Source organism: Protomyctophum parallelum (genome assembly GCF_964188405.1).
Source record: "Protomyctophum parallelum genome assembly, chromosome: 1".
Taxonomy (NCBI): domain Eukaryota; kingdom Metazoa; phylum Chordata; class Actinopteri; order Myctophiformes; family Myctophidae; genus Protomyctophum; species Protomyctophum parallelum.
Window position 1 is genome coordinate 13369548 of NC_139697.1, and position 20937 is coordinate 13390484.

Below are 20937 nucleotides of genomic sequence, written 5' to 3' on the forward strand. Positions count from 1 at the left end.
GCCACAGATCTGTTCTGTGTTTATTACAAACGACAACATTACATGTTTAGGGCAGTGGGGCTGAGAGAAGATATGATATGATATAGTGATATAGTACTTTGTCAGTTCACAGTTCACACTGAAATTTGTCTTGCGAGTTGAGACCCAAGTATGCGAGAATGCATACTACAAAAAGTAGTATTTTTGAATAGCAGACTTTTTGTTGGTGTATTTCCACATTGAAGTATTGATTATTTTCTTTTACTCGAGTACAACAATGTGAGTATAGATACTTCTTCCTCCAACACTGCTAATTTGTATGGGATCCTATTGAAAAGGATGAAGAAAAAACTGATTTTTGTAGTATTAGTACTTTTACTCAGGTACAAAATGTGAGTACTTTACTTAATTCCTTCTTCCTTTCTGATTAATTGAATATGAAGGCCCCCAATGGTCAATGTAAAATTTGTAAATAAAAACAAGCCAATAGGCTTCCTTGGGTTTTAAATCCTCTTAGCAGACCTTGTATTGAACTGTACTTTCCTGTGCTTTTTTTTCTGCCAACTGCGAAGTATTCAATCAATCAATCAATCCCACCACTTCTAAATTGTACGGGATATTTACTTAGAGTATATATCATTTTCCCGACACCGTCGTACGACGAACCACGATACATTTATTTTTCTGGAAATAAACCAGAAACTCTGACCTCGTGCGAACCGGAAGTCGACGCCAACAACCCCCCCGCCCCCCTCCCTGCCTGTGTTCCATCCATCGGAGGAGTAAAGATGGCTGACAACGGCGCCGCGGATCCTGCTAACAACAACAACAACAACGACGACAACGACACCGAAGACACCGCCACCACCAGACCCGCCGAGGCGGCCGAGGAGTCACCACAAGAGCAGGGAGGCACCATCATCAAGGTGACGGTGAAGACCCCCAAAGACAAGGAGGAGATCGCCATCTCGGAGGATGCGTCGGTCACTCAGGTGGGTCTCACTGGGTCGGTGTGTGTGTGTCCCTCTCTCTCTCCCTCACACACACATACAGATAGTGCTGATATATGGAGCTTCGGCTTGCTTCTTGCTACTAGCGGCACGGACCCAGGTCATGCACCCACCCTGCCCACTCTCTGATCCGGCGAGCCCCCTTAGCCAGCCAGTCAGCCAGCCGCCGTGCCGGCCAAAACCCCCGATGCTAACGTTAGCATGCTAGTTAGCACTGGTTAGCCGAATTGGTGACTGGAACTGGAGGCTGCTGGAGGGCTCCGCTCGTGTTAGCATGTTAGCTACTAGCCTGGCTTTTCGCAGAGACTGATGTGTGTGCGGGAACTGGGAAGCCTGGTTTCTATTTCGCTTCTCTGGGGGGGGGGGCTCAGAATATCAGATCCGGCACAGAGCCCGCCCTACTGTATCCGCTGGTTTGCACGCAAGACATATGATTGAATTTGTATTTATATAGCACCTTTTCCAAAGTCCTAGCATCAAAAACAACATAATATCTAACATCAGAAACGATACATTCAAAAAATAACAAGACATCAAACACAATGGAAAAACAATGTCCATATCCGCCCCTAGGCCGGATCTGCAACCTGTGAAAGCGAAATGAGACCCTGTCCACGGAGGGCTAGCCTTTTAGCATGTTAGCCGCAAGGAGCTACGTTTCGAACTGGCTCTAGTAGCCACTGGCCAGCATGTTTAGCCACGGCGGGGGCTAGCTAGCTAGTTAGCCGTGTTTTATCACTCTGCTAGTCTGCTTGGCCGGCCGGCTGTCATGTGGGCCATCAGTTGAAATGGACGCCCCGTAAACGTGTATAGTTATGTTGACAGATAGTATGTATTTGTTGTTAGAATACTTTTTAGCAAAGGCCGGGTAGAGTCTATAGGAGGGTTTATAGCTACGACGTGAGTGGGGGGGGTGCTATGCTAACCGGCTGCTAGAAGGGTTCACGCCTAGCGGTTTAGCCAAACAAGTGTCAGCTGATGAGTTTGCTGTTCTTGTTGCTTTTGCTGCCATTAACGGTGGTTGGTTTGCTTTAGCAATGGCTGGTCTGGTTGTCCCAATATTAAACCCGGGCGCTTTTTTGTTATGACTCATTTCAGCGTAAAGAATAGAGCTGCAACAAGCTAGGTTTTGCTTTCGTAGTCTAGAACATTCTGCCATAGCTCGCTGACCCTGTGTGCCTCTCTGATTGACTGTGCTCTCACAGGTTGTTGTCTGTCCTGTGTGTCCTGTTTGTCACAGTTGTTTTTGTCTACACTCTAGTCTAGTGTGACTACAATACAACACTGGCTTTCTTTATGTTTAAAACGCTCTCCTGTCTGCGCAGTCCTTTATTGTTGGCCTAGTGTTCAATTCTGTTAATGGCTATTTGTCACTTTTTTTTTTCTCCAAATAAGACATGGCTTGCTAAATGTCAAATAACCTTTTAATTTCAAATCTCCATAAATAACCAAAAATAAATGTACAGGTCAATTTGTACATTTTCAGAGTTAATAATACAGACCCATAATAAGGGACCATTTGGAACCCTTTCAAGGAACCCTGAGGGTCCACAGATCCCAATTTGAGAGAACCACTGGTCAAGAGTGTACATAGTAATGATAATGAACTTTCAAAACAAGGTTCCAAAGTGCTGTACAGTACAAGGTTAAAAAACAAAAACAACATATAGCAAGTCACAATCAAGAGCAGTTTGAAAACGGGAAACGCAAAAGGAAAAGAAGACAAATAGCAGCAGTTGAATATGTACAATCTCCTATAAGTAAGTAGCCTTGCCGAGCCATGAGGCCCATAGGGCAGGAGCCTATCTCCTGTTTCTGTAGCGTGAGGCAGCTTGATGTACAAGTACACCCCCTGGACATGACGCTAGTATGTCGCAGGGACTTACACCCCAATCCAACCCTTGATGCTGAGTGTCAAGCAGGGAGGCATTGGGTCCCATTTTGAGAGTCTTTGGTATGACCCGGCTGGGGATCGAACCCCAACCTCCCAGTCTCAGGGCGGACATTCTAACCACAAGGCCACAATCTCCTATAGATAGGGTAACATTCTGTTTAAAGGTGAGTTTTTAAAAGTAACTTAAACACAGGCACAGATGGTGCTAACCTTACATGCACCGGTAAAGCGTTCCGTATTAAATCTAGGTGCCCGGGCAGCAAAGGCCCGATCACCTCTGGTGACTAGGTTCGTCCTAGGGACCTCAAGTAGGGCCTTATCTGAAGATCTGAGGATGGGTTCAGATTTAGGTGGGGACAGCATTTCGAGGATGTAGACAGGGGCCCATTTAGGGCTTTATATGTAATGAGTAAAATGTTGAAGTCGCATCTGGCGCTCACATGCAGCCAGTGCAGAGTCGCAAGTACAGGTGTAATATGGTCTCACTCTCGTTTCTTGGTGTTGGTAAGCAGTCGGTCAGCAGAATTTTGGATTAACTGTAGGCGGGATGTGGTTTTCTTACTAAGGCCGGAGTAGAGGGAATTGCAGTAGTCGAGGCGTGATGAAATGAGGGCATGTTAGTATGACTATCTCGAGTTCCGGAGCTGACAGTAAAGGCTTGACTTTTGCAATATTTCTTAAATGGAAATAGCATGATTGTACGACTGTTGTTACCTGTTTATTCAAAGTTAAGTCTGAGTCAAAAATCACACCGAGATTGCGGGCTGCAGATGTGACATTTTGTGGAAAGGGAACCAAGTTGTGAGTGTAATAAGAGGGTTGAACTTTGAAGTAGGGGGGCTGAATAAAATGATCTCAGTTTTTGACAGGGTTTTAGTTGATCTAACCGTGTAACCATTAAGATTTGTTTTCTAAGCTGTCTTGATATGTGGGTGTTTGAATCTTGTAAATGTATTTGAACATCTTGTGGCTGAACTTGAAGTGGAGTCTGTCTAGCATCCCAGCATGTGTAAATGATTGAGGACAATCTAGAGGTGTTTTTGCTTTGAATACCAAATTGCACAGTCTTTAGTTAACCCATTTTGACGTTTGACCTGAGATCAGATTCAAAAAATGTTTTCTACATCCGGACAGTTTTTTTCCCGATTTTTCAAAAATAGCAGACCTACAAGCTCGTAGCGCGCACTCGGTGGTGTGATAAGAGCTTGTAGATCTGCTATTTTTCAATAGCTAAAGCATAACCTAATGCTAACACCAAAAGGGGTTCCCGCCCCAAAATGGGTTAAAGATCAGATCTAATAGGCTAGTCTATTTGAATATAGGTTCATGAAAATGATACAATTTACTGGATAATTGTGGACAGATTAGCCTAAGCACAGACAACTTTGTTATTTGATTGATTTGAAATTTGCAGAATGGGTAAAGTTCAAAATAAAGTACAGGTCAATACAAAAACTGCTACTGCAAGGATATATCCAAGGAAAGCATTAAGTACTACCGGTAATATTTGTTTTAAGGGTCCTCCATTTTCAATAAATCCACTCTCATTCTGTTGAGAGTGTTCCCTCCTATTCAGAAGAGATGATGTCTGGCCTTGAAAGAATTGGTTGCAGGCTTTTCATTTCAAATGAAATTGGAATCAGGGTGGCGTGCGGAGGGGCTGTTAGACTTTTCACAAGTGAAGCTTTGGCTGTTGGGCAATTGTGGCAATAGACCAGTGCTAATAGGATATTAGGATAAAGTTAGAGGGAGTTTCTTAGAAATGAGATATTTGAAACCAGAGGGTTTCAACAGAACAAAACCAGATTTCACAGCCAGGGTTCTGAAGACGTCTGTCCTTTTCACCATTCTCACAACCATGTTCACATGGTATGGAGCACAGATTCATAAATAGTTTACAAAAAGTATACAATACAATACATAATATAAGCCCAACACACACCGTCTGTGAACGCCATGCGTCAAAACAGCCGCCTCCGTTATTTTCAATGAGCCTATCCCACACCGACGGCGTCAGACGCGCGCTGGCGCGCGTTCACGCCTCGCCTGGCGCTCCGATACGCCGCTGTTCTATTTCCCAGGCGTTACCACATGGCCTCCATCCGGGTATCTGTGGGCGTGGCTGGCCAGCCGCGCGGTAGCGCACCGCATCTGTGCGGCTATGACAAGCGGCAATACTGTGGCGCGTCGCTGCGCACCCTCTTCACAGACGGTGTGTGTTGGGCTTTAGATACAGACATAGCAAAGGGCATTTCTTTCTTCTCTCATCCTTTTATCCCACAGACTCTCCCCCTCTTTCTTACACACACACACACACACACACACACACACACACACACACACACACAGTCTCTCTGTCCCTCATCTGCTAGCTAGAGTGCTGCACGATTAATCGAAGAAATATTCAGACACCTATGGGATCTCATTTTAAGCTTTGCTTGCTGTGTATGAAAGAATATATATTCAGATCACACATTTTCAAGATTTTTCAAAAATAGCAGATCTACAAGCTCGTAGTGCTGCACAGAGTGCTGCACTACGAACTTGTAGATCTGCTATTTTTCAACAGCTAAAGTTTAAAAATAATCGTTAAAGTGGTTACAAGCTATAAGGTGACACAGATGCGTCCTCAGGTCTAAATGGGTTAAGAGTTTTAAGTCAAGCACTTTGATGTCTGTTTAAATCCACAATAGTTGGCTCCAGGTGCCACATTTTGAACAATAAATATTTTCATGGAAAAAATGAGAATCATGATCTCTTATTCTTGTGGAGGAAAATCAAGATTCACATTGAGCAAGAATCGTGCAGGCTGCAGCACTGCTAGCTAGCTTTCTTGTCCCTTAGGCTCGTACGCTAATTCCATTTTGTTCTCTCTCTCTCTCTCAGTTTAAGGAGGAGATCTCACAGCGGTTCAAAGCTAAGCAGGACCAGCTGGTTCTGATCTTCGCAGGGAAGATCTTAAAGGACGGCGACAGCCTCGCCCAGCATGGCATAAAGGATGGGTTGACCGTTCACCTTGTCATAAAGACGGCACACAAGTAAGGCACACGTCATCTTAACGGAATGGTATTAAAGGTTCTTGTGGAGGTCAGATATGACATATATGAACTGGAAGCTGTATATCACTGGACTGTGCAAACATAATGCTCCATTAGTGAGGCATAGTGCATTAAGATGGTGTGACTTTATTCATCAGCATTGTGTAGCAATATCTTCTAAATTCCCTCCTACAAACAGCATTTAGAGGGTTTGTAAGATAATTGGATATTTTTTCAAATGTGCTCACACTTAACCCGACAGCTCATGCACACCTCCTGTACAGCCTGTGTTACTCCCTGGGTAACTAATGAATTGCCAACAACACCCTCCTCATTCAAATTGACCTAATTGGCATTTATTCAATCATGGTTAAATAGTTTAATGGTTATGAATTGGATTACATGATGTAGATGTGCTGTTAAAGGTATATTCAGTGATTTCACTTAATTCAAATATGTTTTGTTGTGATAATCCTCCCTACTATAGAGTGTGCTGACCATATAAGGAGTTCCTCCCTGTCCCTAGTTAACCCCTGGGGGTCAAAAAACCGTAGGTTTCGTTTTTGACTCTCTATCCTGATTGGACGAAAGGCTGGGTCCCACAGCCAAAAACGAAACCTAAGGTTTTTTGAGTGAAATCACTGAATATACCTTTAATGTATTGTCGTCCTTTTTAATTTGACCATTTTATTAACGGGTGCTGGTGTTGTGTACCATGTAAGCATGCTCAGCGCCATGCTTACATTTGCACATATTCATAAATAAAATGTCACAAGCATAGTGTCTTGTAAGTCCATATGGGCTGGCCTTCTGACACAAGACACTTGACATGAATCAAAACCAATTAAAATATTAGTACAAAATGATAAATCCTCTACGCCGCTTAGAATCCATCGTACGCATGGTTTATTATTTTTGGACATCAGTGTTCTTACTCATCATTTCCGAACCAACTAAACGTCATTCCGATCATTCCTCCGACCTCCAGGGCATCAGATGGCGCTAGCTCCTCGTCCCCCAGCTCCTCCTCCACCCAGGCAGGTGGTGCCTCCAGTCCCAACCCTGCCTCCAACCCCAACTCCACGTCGACCTCCAGCGGCCCCAACCCTCCAAACACACAGACACCCAACCTCCTGAGTGAGTTCCACACTACACCACCCACACATACGCTACAGATTTAAATGGTAAATGGTGCATTTATATAGCGCTTAACATAGATTGTGCATTACATTCACCCATTCACACACACATTCATACACTGATTGCGGCAGAAGTCATGCAAGGTACCAACCAGCACATCGGGAGCAATTTGGGGTTCAGTGTCTTGCCCAAAGACACTTCGACATGTAGACAGGAGGAACCGGGATTCGAACCGCCGACCCATGGATCATTGGATGACCTGCTCTACCTCTTGAGCCACAGTCGCCCCACACAGTCTACACCACACAGACACCCAACCTCCTGACCTGAGTTTGTAGCGGGGCGACTGTGGCTCAGGAGGTAGAGCAGGTCGTCCAATGATCCATGGGTCGGTGGTTCGAATCCCGGCTCCTCCTGTCTACATGTCGAAGTGTCCTTGGGCAAGACATTGAACCCCAAATTGCTCAAGATGTGCTGGTTGGCACCATGCATGGCTTCCGCCGCAATCGGTGTGGGAATGGGTGAATGTAATGCACTATGTAAAGCACCTTGGATAAAGGCGCTATATAAATGCACCATTTACTATATAAATGCACCATTTTACACACGCACTACACACCAACCACACACACACGCACGCAGACACACACACACACACACACACACACACACTACACCACTCACCCACGTGTACACTACACCACACAGACTCAAGTCAAGTTCCACACACTCCACCACACACACACACATTACACCAACCACACACACACGCACTACAGTGTACAGGCACCAACCTCCTGAGTGAGTCTCACACACACACACACACCCAAACATAAACAGATGAAATGAGGAGTTACTAGGTTTCTGCCCGACAGTGTTGTGGCAGCCGAAGAGCTCCATCTCAATAAATGACCCCCACCCTTTTTCTCCCCAGCCGGGTTCGGGGACCTATCCAACCTGGCGGGGCTGGGCATGGGCTCGGCCAACTTCATGGAGCTGCAGCAGCAGATGCAGAGGCAGCTGATGTCCAACCCTGAGATGCTGTCGCAGATCATGGAGAACCCGCTGGTGCAGAACATGATGTCCAACCCCGACCTGATGAGACAGATGATCGTGGCCAACCCCCAGATGCAGACGTTGATGGAGCGCAACCCCGAGATCTCCCACATGCTCAACAACCCCGAGCTCATGAGACAGGTGAGAGAAGAGTGTGTGTGTGTATTGCTGTACTTGTGAGGCCCAAATGTCCCCACAAGTGTGGTAGAGCTTGAGAACTAGGAACATTGGTCCTCATTCACAAAGGAGAAATACACCACAGTGTAAAGGTGATGCGTAATGATATCGTATTCATCCGAACGATGAAGCTACGTAAGAGTTAAACTATTCTGTGTGTGGCCTCCATGTGATCAATATACATTATTATAAATGAATACCACGACGCAAATGGAGGCAGATATAGGTGCTTGCAGCAAAGGCATTAGGCCTACGTGAAACTTTAATTGGCTGAGTCTCTGTCAACATATGCTGATCAGCGAGTTACAGTGGTAATAATAATCATCATCAACAGCCTTTCTTGTCTGTCTGTCTGTCCGTCATGTTTGTGAACAAGCGCGAGTGGAGGTGAGCTGGCTTAAAACTATGATATGACTGGCCAACTTTCAAACACGCTGATGCCATTCAGTAGCCTATAGAGTGTCGCAGTCCCTCCCCCTTTCAGAACAACGAGTGGCCCAGGAAATGAATCCCATTGCATTTTTCCCATAGGCATTTCTTAACGTATTTATTTAAAGACCTTTTAAGCGTCGTACGAAGCCAACTCTTGTCGTGACAAATCATGACCACACACAATATTTTGGACCAAACAAATAATTACAAAGAAGAAAAACAACCAAAAAAGTGTTGTAACCTGCCGTTTTTTCCTACTTTCTAATTTTTTGTTTGGCCCGAAAAATTGTGTTTGTTGTCATGATTTGTCACGACGAGTTGGCTTCGTACGACGCTTAAAAGGTCTTTCAATAAATACGTTAAGAAATGCCTATGGGAAAAATGCATTGGGATTCATTTCCTGGGCCACACGTTGTTCTGAAAGGGGGAGGGACTGCGACGCTCTATAGGCTAATGTGGTCTTCTATTTCTTTTATATAGCCTACTGTAGCCGACGGCCGCAGTAACCCTCGATTTAGCTTGCAGGGGGGAGATGGGAGAGCCGATCTACAAGCTCACAACGCGTTGCACTGTCTGCCGAGAGTGAGCAGCGAATCGCGCATGCTAGAAATGGCCTAATAAATAAATAAAAACGTGTCGGGCTCGGGGGCAGTTTCTGTATGGGACTCTAGGCCAACTTGCCTCTAGACTGCATTCATATAGGCATGAGTGATACTTGGCTTTTATATAGGCTATATAATTTTTTTTATGTGCTGACCAATGTTGCGGACACATGCCTACATATTTTATCTGAGATTTGGGAACTTTCTATTGATTCAGCATGAAGACTAAAGCCGTCAAGTTCACGGAGATGGCCATGAATCCCAACGTAATGTGGGAATCCTTGTAAATGCCTGTCCGCTCACGCACCGCCACGTTATGAGCGTAAACGCCGTTGTGAATGAGAACTATTGTGAGGAGCATTTTCCTGGTCCTCACAAGACAACTAGTTGTTTTATGGTTTAGATTAGTAAGATTTTTGGGTTGTACATGGTTTGTTGCACTCCCTCTGGTGTTGTGGGTGTGGACTTCGTTTACATTAAGGAAGTATTTAGACAGGTACATGGGTATCTTGGTGGTGTATCGAATCTTGTGGACCAGACCCATTGCAAGATGCTGTACTCTGTCGTCGACCCTAAGCCATCCCAGCCTGTCAAGAACAAGAACACCCAAAACCTTCCAGCTTTGACAACTAGTCTAACAGTCCTAAAGCTGTCCGTTGACTCGCATGCAGTGTTATTTACAGTTGAGAAATGAAAACATTTTGTTGAAATTAAGCCTAATTGTCAAAACGTCAACTTGTTAACCTTATCAGACAGTAGTATATAATATTTCTGCTGATAACAACTTGCTTTGAACTTGATAGGAGTTTTGGAAATCACATTTTGTTTATACTTGTGAATGTTCTTTGCAAGATGTTGTGTAATTTTAGACTTAATAATAATATTGACCAGTTAACCAACCGAAGGTGTGTGTGTGCGTGCGTGCCTGCGTGTGTCCCGGGGACAATACAATATTTAAGGTGTTTTTATTTTTATATTTTAGTTGTAGAGGGCAAGTATAATGTTTTGAGGCATATTTTCTCATTGGCCAGGGATCCTTTTAAGGTGTGGTGAATAAGTTCAAGATCTCTTTTCCTTTGCGTGTGTCTAGAAGATAACTCTGGCTGTCACATTACATGAAGGCTATCTAATCGTACCACTTGGGAAACACCAAGCTGTCTGACTGACTAAACTGGTGTAACACCAGTGTCGTAAGCAGGGCTCGGTCGCTGTCATCCAGCCATGACTGTGTTCAGATCCTGTGGCTGATTAGCGGAGGCTGCCAGTTTTCTTTAGGGCTGAGGAGCATCTTAGCGTTTTCTCTGCCGTTGATGCTATTGATGACTTCTTACACTGGAGGGTGCTGTTCGCTAACCTATGGAACACCAATGGTGTCTTGGTGTAGTAACACGCTGATGACTTGACCGGATCGTATGCATGCGCACAGCACTGGGTCTGATGCCCCCACTCTGAATCACTCCATTGGAAAAGCACTCGTGTTTCAACGGCTTGTAACTTTCAAACGGATTGTCAGGTTTAGCTATAGACCATGTATAGACCTTTTTCCCGATTCTAATACATGGAGCGACGCAAGATATTCTGTGATTTCTTTTCCTTTTTTCTCCTTTTAAGCCGCATTTATACCCCAAAATAGCAGATCTACAAACTCATGCTATATTCTGTGCAGTGTGCACAACAATGTATATTCAAGGCCTCCTTTCTCCTCTGCTCCCCCAGACCATGGAGCTAGCCAGGAACCCAGCCATGATGCAGGAGATGATGCGCAACCAGGACCGGGCTCTCAGCAATCTGGAGAGCATCCCAGGAGGCTACAACGCCCTGCGCAGGATGTACACGGACATCCAGGAGCCCATGTTCAGTGCCGCCAGAGAACAGGTAAGCTAGGCCAGCTGTTAACAACCGAGTCCTTGTGTGTGATACTTGTGAAGCAGCCTGGATTTTATGCAAATGAAATGTACAACTCTTGTTTTCCCTAAAGAAGGTTTGCATAAGACTATAGCTAAAAGTGGCCTGCAAGAAAAAGCTTGGTAAACCTTGACATCCTTTTGTCCGACTTTTCTGCAGTTTGGTAATAATCCCTTCTCGGCCCTCGGGGGCAACACCGACCCCGGCGCCCAGCCGTCGAGGACGGAGAACCGCGAGCCCCTGCCGAACCCCTGGGGACCCCCCGCCTCCACCGGGGGGTCCGAGGGCGGAGGCAGCACCACAGGAGGCCTCGGCAGCACCGCTGGCACTAACCCCAGTGTCTCCAACCCGCTGGGCATCAACGCCGCCAGCCTTGGCAACGGTACGAGGGAGCGTGTTGGTCAAAGATTTCAAACGAAATGTCCTGCTTTGTTCTTCCTTTTTTTGAGTGTTACTGACTGACATGCGTCTCTCTCTCTCTCTCTCTCTCTCTCTCACACACACACACACACACACACACACACACACACACACACTAATGGCTGTCCTTGGTTCCCCAGGCATGTTCAACAGTCCAGGCATGCAGAGTCTGATGCAACAGATCTCAGAGAACCCCCAGCTAATGCAGAACATGCTGTCTGCTCCCTACATGCGCAGTATGATGACGTCACTCTCCCAGAACCCAGAGCTGGCTTCCCAGGTCTCCGAGTGCACACACACACACACACACACACACACACACATACATGCACACACACACACACACACACACACACACACACACACAGACAGGTAGTCTTCTCCCACAGAACTCTTTGATATTCCATTCCTGTTCTGTGTGGAGGACAGATTGATGTTGTGTGGTGCTGCTGCAGTTTCCAATGAATTGTAATGAAGGGGATCTGGGCTACGGCTGCTGTGCAGTGGGTCAATAGGCCCCAGACACTGAGCAGCACACGGACACTCCTACACACAGAGCAGCGGGGATTGGAAATGGTAAATGGTGCATTTATATCGCCCCTTTATCCAAGGCGCTTTACAGAGATTGTGCATTACATTCACCCATTCACACACACATTCATACACCGATGGCTGCGGAAACCATGCAAGGCACCAACCAGCACATCAGGAGCAATTAGGGGTTGCTCAAGGACACTTCGACAGTAACTCTGGGGGAGCCCGGGTTTGATCTGGTGACCTTGCGGTTACCATCCAGCCACTCTACCCCTGAGCCACCGCCGCCCCTGTCTTTTGTCTCTAAGCTTCACGTGCAACTGCGGCATGATCTTCAAGCAAACAACGTGGTCGCGTCATGATGCATTGTTAGCTTAAAGATCAGTTCTTTGGTCACACTGAAACAGTCATGTCTCATCCATTCTAATTTAATTGAGCTTTGCCCTGGAGTCCAACCTCATTCTCGGCCTTATCTCCTCTCATGGGGAGAAAGGCACTTGTTTATTGGCTGCAGTGTTGGGAAAGTTCTTTTTTTTTTAGGAACTAGTTCAGTTCACAGTTCAAAATTTAAAAAATGAACTAGTTCCGTTCATAGTTCATCATCCAAAATTTTGAACTAAAGTTCATCTTTTGAAAAATGAACTATTATAGTTCTTTTTCGTTATTTTTTTGCTTTAATTTTTATATATTTTTTACATTTTACAAAAATTGCTCTTTTGCAATGTGAAATGCCACCGAATTGGCACATACTTTTATTGTGAAGGCAAAAGTTTCTGAATGTTCTCAGAGCCTGTGGAAGAGAGATGTCTTTTGTTGGCCGTTCGTGGCGATATTATGGACACGTATCTTCTCGACGCGATAATAACCAACTAAGCTATTGGAAGCTATTTTTCGTGGCACATTATGTTTAATCAAACAACAAGTTCCCTCAGTGTTTGTTAGGAGTTGGGACAGTGTCTGCTGCTGTCTGTCAGCGTGCATGATCATCATGCAGTAGCTACATGCGCGCTCCAGTGACAGCTGAGAAAGATTAGTTAATTTGTGTCGGATAGGGACTTATTGGTGGGTTTTCAGCTAAATATTAAGGCCTGTTTAGGGTGTGTTTTAGTGCCGGGGATTTCGCCTGGAAGACTCTATTGAAACACTCACTCTTGAACGAAAGTTGAACGTGAAAAAGTGACGTTCACACACGCCAGAAATGAACGCGTTCACAATGACGTTCATCAAACAGAAATACAGTACGTTCAGTTCACGTTCACCCTAAATGTGAACGAGTTCGTGAACGATCGTTCTTTGAACGCGTTCGGGTACAACACTGATTGGCTGTTGTATGTATAGTACTTCCCCCGGAAGCCGTCTATTTTTTTTCCTCCACCAGATCGTGACAGATCTTCTGCAATGGGAATGTAAACGGATAGTATAGTATAATATCAACGTAACTTCCTTTTAGGGCTTTAGGATGGTACTTACTATTAAGCCGAATTCAACTTCCACCGTCAGTTGAATGGCCAAATTCCAATACTCAAATTCCTATACTTTCCTCCTCTCTCCTCCAGATCTTGTGTATTGGACACTGTATTTCTCACACAGTTGAACTGAAACTAGTGCTCTCTCTCTTCCCCCGTCTCTCAATTCTCTCGTTTAACTGATTGTCCATCTGTGTCTCTCCGTCTTTCTCTCTCATCCAGGTATTGATGAATAACCCCTTGTTCGCTGGAAACCCACAGCTACAGGAGCAGTTCAGATCCCAGCTGCCTGTTTTTCTGCAACAGGTATTGTAGAACACACTGTACAATACAGCCAACGCCAGGCCATGGAACGTCTCAGAATCTGACTCATGATCCAACTAGTTCTGCAGGGGTGCATACTTAGTTTAGACTAGTCATTGGTTAGACATGGGTTAAGGTTAGGTTTAGGTGTGCTGCCCCATGGGAGGTTAGGGTGAGGGTTTGAGATAGGTTGTAGTTGTAGGACTAATGACTGGTCTAACCAATGACTAGTCTAAACCAAATACTGTCTAAACTAAGTACTGCACCGTTGCATGCACAGACACACTCTTGCAGATGGATTGTACACAGACAGAAAACAGACATGCATACATATACTCACTCATAGCCTGTGCACTCGGAGAACATAAGCTTAATATTTTGCCATGTTTTAGTGAGCAGGCGCACGCACCTGTATACATGTGCAATTGTGTAAATGTGGTGTATTGGGTAATTTACTGCCATGCACGACTTGAATGACCTTTGGATTTTTATTTTATTGATTCAGTGAGATCGCTAACCAGACCACCGTCTGGATATGTCTCCGTTGCTAGGCAATCAATAAACATTACAGGGAATGGTCCGTCAGTGAAAAGATTCCCCTCCGTCCACTTCAATGTTAACTGAAAATTTAAAACCCATTTTTATCTCGGATTCTTTTCCCAAATTGAGATTTTGATCAAATGAGCTCATAACTAACCCTAACTCGACATAGCTGTTGCTAACTTCCGGTTCTCGGCCCGGGAGTTAATGTCTAAGATATCCAGCTGAAAAGACCTCGGCAGGGAAGGGACACAGACTGACACAAATAGCCAGTAGATGAGTTAAGAATGTTATTACTTTACTACGTGTTTATTTGAACTTTTATTTATGTAATAATTATTTGGGGGAAAGGCCTAACGCGTGTTGCAAATGAAATGAAATGAATGAAAACTAAATAAAAATGAGGTTTATTGTATTTGAATGCTTGAGCCCTGTGGCTCAGCCAGGGCAACTCTATCGAGTGTCTTACCTGACTGACCGAATTGATCATAATGCAGATCTTTCTATTACTTTCTAGATGCAGAACCCAGAGGCGCTGTCGGTAATGACCAACCCGCGGGCCATGCAGGCCCTCATGCAGATCCAGCAAGGCCTGCAGACACTGCAGACAGAGGCACCAGGACTTATGCCCAGGTACACGCACACAGACTCACACCGCCATCATGTAGATCAGTGCTTCTCAAAATGGGCTCCAGTGTTTCTTTTGACAGCACATTTTGATTTAGTTTTGATGTCGTAGTCTTTTGAATAAAATTCCATTTGGTGTCAGTCATTGTTTCGTCATGGTGGACAGCAGAGGGCACTGTTTTTTTCCTATCTTTTTTTTTTTTGCCGATGGTTCCCAGATCGTAGAACCAGTGATGTACGTAGTACAGTAGTTTTCAACCTTTTTCATATCAAGGCCCATTATTCTTTTCAGCATTTGAGCCACGGACCACCCTTTGATGAGATTTAGACTTGCTGACCCAAAACCAAAGAAACTTGGATATGATTTTGAACATACACTCCATGCTGTAATTCTGTAGACTCCTTGGTAAATTAAGTAATGTTTCAGCTCGGGACCACCTGGAACCCCCTCAAGGACCACTGGTGGTCCCCGGACCACTGGTTGAAAACCACTGACGTAGATGTTCTACTGACTCCCTCTGTCTCTCTCTCTCTCTCCGTCAGTCTGGTGCCCGGTGGAATGCCCGGTGGAATCCCCGGCATGCCCGGTGGAATCCCCGGCATGCCCGGTGGAATCCCCGGCATGCCCGGTGGAATCCCCGGCATGCCCGGTGGAATTCCCGGCATGCCCGGAGGAATCCCCGGCATGCCCGGAGGAATCCCCGGCATGCCCGCCACCCCCATGCCCACGGGTGGGGGTGTAGCTCCGGAGAACGCCGCCCCCTCGCCCAGCGCGCCGGCGGGGACGAGTGCCGCCCAGCAGCAGCTCATGCAGCAGATGCTCCAGATGTTCGCTGGGGGAGGGGGAGGAGGAGTAGGAGGTGCACCGGTACGTGCTACACACACGCACACACACTGCTTCAAATCCATAACGTTAACATATTATTGCCTTGCCACAGTTTTTATTTTCTTTGAAAGAGTCGCTTTTTGTCAAAACATGAACATGAACAAACGCACTGTGTTGGTTGTTCACCACTTGTGCTGTGACACTGACCTCTGTTCATGTTGGTTGTGTGTTTTGATATGTCACCATTTATTGTGCAACACGAGGACTTTGCTTTTGCTATTATTTCATGCATCTCGGGAACAAGTTGGTTTTCATTTCATTTCATGGACATGGATAAACCTTGACCATTAAAACAGCAGCTGGGCTAAAATGTTTCGTAAGTCACACTTAAACAACATGCTGTCGGTGAAATCCGATGTCATCCTCCTATCAGTCAGCTCAGAGTCATTACCGTTCTTTTTGCGTTGTTTTTTTTTTTTACCACAAACTGCTGTAAAACATGTGTTTTGTATGTTGCAACTCTCCAAATGATACAGGCTTTGATGTGGCATGAAAAGTAAAACAAAACATTGACTTATTTCTGAGTGCGACCTTCTTTGTTTTTTTTATTCATTGGTAAGCTAATAACATCTGTAGCCATCAACATGTGCACTAAAATGTACAGTAAATACAGATTTTCAGCCACAGGCTAGAATCCGCCCCCCCAGGCCCATGTGGCCTTGTCCACTGTGGTGTAACATTGTAACCCTTCCCCCTCCCTTGCAGACCCAGACCCCGGAGGTCCGGTTCCAGTCCCAGCTGGACCAGTTGAACTCCATGGGGTTCATCAACCGCGAAGCCAACCTGCAAGCCCTCCTCGCCACCGGAGGAGACATCAACGCCGCTATTGAGAGACTGCTTGGCTCACAGCCCTCATAAAGACATAAGCACACACACACACACACACACACCTATACGTTCATCCGCACACACACACACATACACACATACTCGTTCATCACCAACCACGCAGCATCTCGCATTGAACCGAGAAATGAAAAAAATCGATTGATCCCAAACTGACAGAAGAATCTTGGGCAGGATGTGTATGACCCCCAATTCTACTGCTTCCTCTCATAGATTGCACACGCCCCCCCCCCCCCCCCCCCCCCCCTGCCTCGCCTCCAGCCAGCCCGTTTGTTTTTTCTCATCTCGAGTCGGCATCATCTACAGAGATCTCTGCCACAGGGCAACAACGTGTTGCAGAGTTGGACTGAATCACTCCTCAGCTCGTTGTGCGGGGTGTTCCCCGAGTGTTTCAGAGGAAAAAAAGTGGCGAGCAGAAGAGAGGGGAAAAGTGTCGTCGTACCCCCCACCCCCCCAACTTCATTCACCGTTTTTAACAACGTTGTCTCCTCCGAACGCGAGAGTCGCCCCGGTCAGACAGAGGGCCCACCACCCACCGTTACCCCCCGACCACGGATAGAGACGGTTTAGAAGAGTTAGAGATGGGATGCAATGTGCCGCCATCACGCTTGTCACCTCGGACGATGGATATTATTATTTTGGTCGTTCCTCGTGAATAAGACGGCTCCCTGGTTCACAGAGGGGTAGGTTACGAAGAAAGGAACGAAAGAAGAAGACACCCTTTCCCATACAAACGCCCCCCCCCCCCCCCCCCCCCCCCCCACTCTCTGGAGACCACACTGCAGATCCTGCCCGACAACCCTCACTATTTATTGCAAGTGCTTGAGGAGCGTCCTCTCTGCCCCACACTTCCCTAAAGTTGCGATTTGTCATTCCAGATAAGGGAGTCCACTCAGCCGCGAGAGAGCTCTCTGTCTTTCTTTCTTTCGCTCATTCTCTCTCTTTCTTTTCTCTCGAGGCACTACTACTGTGCCTTCTGTGCTCTCAAACCGTATAGGAGCACTCTCATCGAATTACATCCCCTCTCCCCCTCAGCCTGGACAGATATTCACCCCACCCCCTCCTATTGGTGTTCCGGCCAAGCAAGCATCGATTCAAGACCCCCCTTTTACTTTTTTCCCCTCCATAAATCAGTTACCAGAGTCGCGGTCCCCCCACCCCCCCAAGCAGAAGATGCGGGCAGAATTCATGGAATAAATTTAAAAAAAACAAATGAGCTTTCCTTTTTTTTCCTCTTTCATTTTTTTTTTATCTGATTGTTTATCTATTTTAATAGGTTTTCTTCTTTCTTTCTTTTGTTTGGTGCAACGTAGTACCTAGAGATGATCATCATTTGTCTCGTATCGAAAGAAAGGAAGAAATAAAAATCTGAAAATTAATTTGGAAATCATTTAAATGCATCAATGACGAGCCTAATCATTGTTCTGCTGGTATGGTCCTAACGGATCATCCACCTGTAAAGAAAGAAATCATAATTTTAGGTTGTTTTTTTTTCCTTTCTCTTGCTTTTGAAAATATCAGCATTGTAGTTGTGGTAACCTTGGCAAGGGGCTCTATAGCTTTGCTTTGTCTATTGACTGCAGCTGGAAAAAACAAAAAGAGATAAAAATCCATCTCCCAATTCAACATGTTGGAACTAACTTTTAACAGTACTGTACTAAAAGAATAAAACAAAACTTGGTCAAAAAGAGACTGTTTGCTCGGTGTCGATTCATTCATTGTTTTGGGTAAGAGAAACGGTGCTGCGAGTACTAGGCCTTTGGAACCGTTTCCGGAAACCGCTTTTATCACACTGTCTGAGCTCTATTATGTGGACTTCACGTGATCTGCTATACAATTACAATACTGCTGTTTCTCAAACCTTTTAATTTCAAGGACCAATTCAAATGAGAGTTACAGACTTGTAAGGGCCGATTCATACTCCTATTTTACCGCTGTTTCGGCGCTGTAGTGCCGAAATGATTTTGGCTCGTTAGAAATTTTCAGTAGCACCAAAGAGCCGACTTTAGGACGGTACCCCCCCCCCCCCCGAACCTCAAATGACGTCACATTGTAGGCTCTACAGCGCCGGACCGACTTTTATTCGGCTCTAAAATAGGAGTATGAATCGGCCCTAAGGGTCCATTTGGAACCCCCTAGAAATGACATGGAGGGTCCCTGGACCCCACTGAGAACCACTACAATAATGTCTGCAATGCTGTATGATTTAATTCGTTTATCAAAAAAATTAAGGCCAAAATTATATAAATTTTTCAAAATATAGGAATTGTTGAATGGAACCATTAAGGAATCGGACCGCTTAGCCTTAGAGGGAACCGTTAAGGAATCATTCAAATCCTGAACCTAAACGAGATCCCAACCCTAGCTGTGAGAAATATTATGGTTCGGTTCTTTGGTTTCTTCTCTTCCTGAAGCTTGTACTGAGAATGAATTATCCGGAGCAATGTTAATTTTTCCCATTTCGATTTTTGCAGGTTGAGCCGTGTTTCAAAGTGGCATTTCAATTTTGATGCAAAAACATTACAAGGGAACCAAATTACACTTGTCATGAATGTTTGGCCATTCTGTAGTGTATGAAAGTGGTTTCTTTATTACATGGAGCTTTGAGAATGAATGTCTGCTGTGTATCTAGGCTGTGATATTTGAACAGTCCCAATTGAGCACTTCACTGCTCAGCGAAACCAAAATTGAGGTTTTAAAACTGCAATCCATTATTTTGAAGGTGGTTTAAGTTTTATTTTTTATAATAATAATAATAATAATAATGGTTATAATGGTTATGGTTCAAAGCTATTACTATAGTAATCATTGCTATAGTGTATGTTCATTAACAATGGGGATCTTCTCTTCTCTCCAGCACTTTAACTGAAAATATCCTTTCGGGTCAGCTGCGTCTGCATACTGATTTCATTCAGTTATGAGAGAGAATTTGTACAGAATACAGGACAAACGTATAATTGGAAGTGACGAAAAAAAGGAAAATGGCAGACAAAATTGGAACACTAAAATAAAGTTGATAAATTATTCTCTTCTGATTGGTTTGACCCACTAATCTACATAAGTGGTGGCTATAGCTGGTGAGAACCCGGTTACTGAACACTCGGCTATAGCAATGATTACACTTTTTACTTGGGCATACAGCACCTTTTAATGCATAAATTAATTTAAAGAATATGTCTTGCAGAGTAGCGACTGTTAAAGTTGGGGTACGTGACATTTTTTGGTTAAAACGACATGCTTTTTTGTTTACATTTTTAAATCTGTCACTGCTCTCACTGTTCGGTCAGTAACATATGGGTCTCTTTACTGAACAGAAAATACATTTTCAGGTGGGTTGCCCATTTCAGCCAATGCGGGGAGAGTGACCATTTTTCGGCTTCAAATTTATCCACACCTTTCCTGGGCTGTGTGTGCTCCACTTCCTGTCGATTTGATCCAATGAAACTGGTCAGATGACCAATGATATCCAATGAAATCGACAGGAAGTGGAGCACACACAGCCCAGGAAAAGTGTGGATAGTGTTCCAGTTTTGTCTGCTCATGTCTTTGTGTCTTCACCTCTATTTTCAATCATTTTATCCTGTATAGATTCTCTCTTCTGATTGGATAAAATTGGTGTTCCTATACCCAGGGACGGATTAACCCCCACGAGGGCCCCTCATAGTTTTTCCGTGTTTCTATCATCTTTTTGACCTACATTTAAAAAAATCAATGGCCCCAGGAGCCCTTTTCAGGGTGTCAAACATAGTACTGCGCGGTCCAATTTCTCTGAAGGGCCCTTTTAGAGCTAAGGGCCCCTGGGCCACGGCCCCACTGACCCAATGGCTAATCTGTCCCTGCCTATAGCAGCTTGGAATGCTGCTGCTAGTGAGAGAACTGAACAGGGTTGAATCAGGGAGTACTGTGGAGGGAGTTCCGCCCACGTGGCCTCAGCCCTCGGGTAATGGATATGCTTTCGGTAAGTGTAGACGTGTAGTTATACTCTAGTTCCTGGATCCACCTGTTAGGTGAGACTCACTCCAAGTCTCCAACGAACAACAAACAACCCAAAACAAATGGACAGAGACTCTGTCCATCTCAGT

General features: G+C 45.0%; 2 protein-coding genes across 2 annotated transcripts in view; one reads left to right on the forward strand and one right to left on the reverse strand.

Moving 5' to 3' along the window:
- Positions 1–20937, reverse strand: part of kat2b (K(lysine) acetyltransferase 2B) — a 175812-nt gene that overhangs the window by 14085 nt on the left and 140790 nt on the right. The window lies entirely within an intron of this gene.
- On the forward strand, positions 750–18545 carry LOC310873604 (ubiquilin-4-like). Its single transcript, XM_083786119.1, has 11 exons — positions 750–971; positions 5770–5921; positions 6910–7058; positions 7996–8258; positions 11045–11203; positions 11393–11615; positions 11794–11933; positions 13876–13959; positions 15014–15129; positions 15667–15991; positions 16715–18545. The coding sequence occupies exons 1-11, from the start codon at positions 768–770 to the stop codon at positions 16865–16867; spliced, it is 1968 nt and encodes a 655-aa protein (XP_083642245.1). The 5' UTR covers positions 750–767; the 3' UTR covers positions 16868–18545.

Bases quoted from the DNA above. Each gene is read 5' to 3' on its own strand.
- LOC310873604 (XM_083786119.1), top strand. From the start codon at position 768: ATGGCTGACAACGGCGCCGCGGATCCTGCTAACAACAACAACAACAAC. The intron at 11,616-11,793 runs GTACGAGGGAGC...TTGGTTCCCCAG, and splicing joins CGCCGCCAGCCTTGGCAACG to GCATGTTCAACAGTCCAGGC. The intron at 11,934-13,875 runs GTCTCCGAGTGC...TCTCTCATCCAG, and splicing joins ACCCAGAGCTGGCTTCCCAG to GTATTGATGAATAACCCCTT.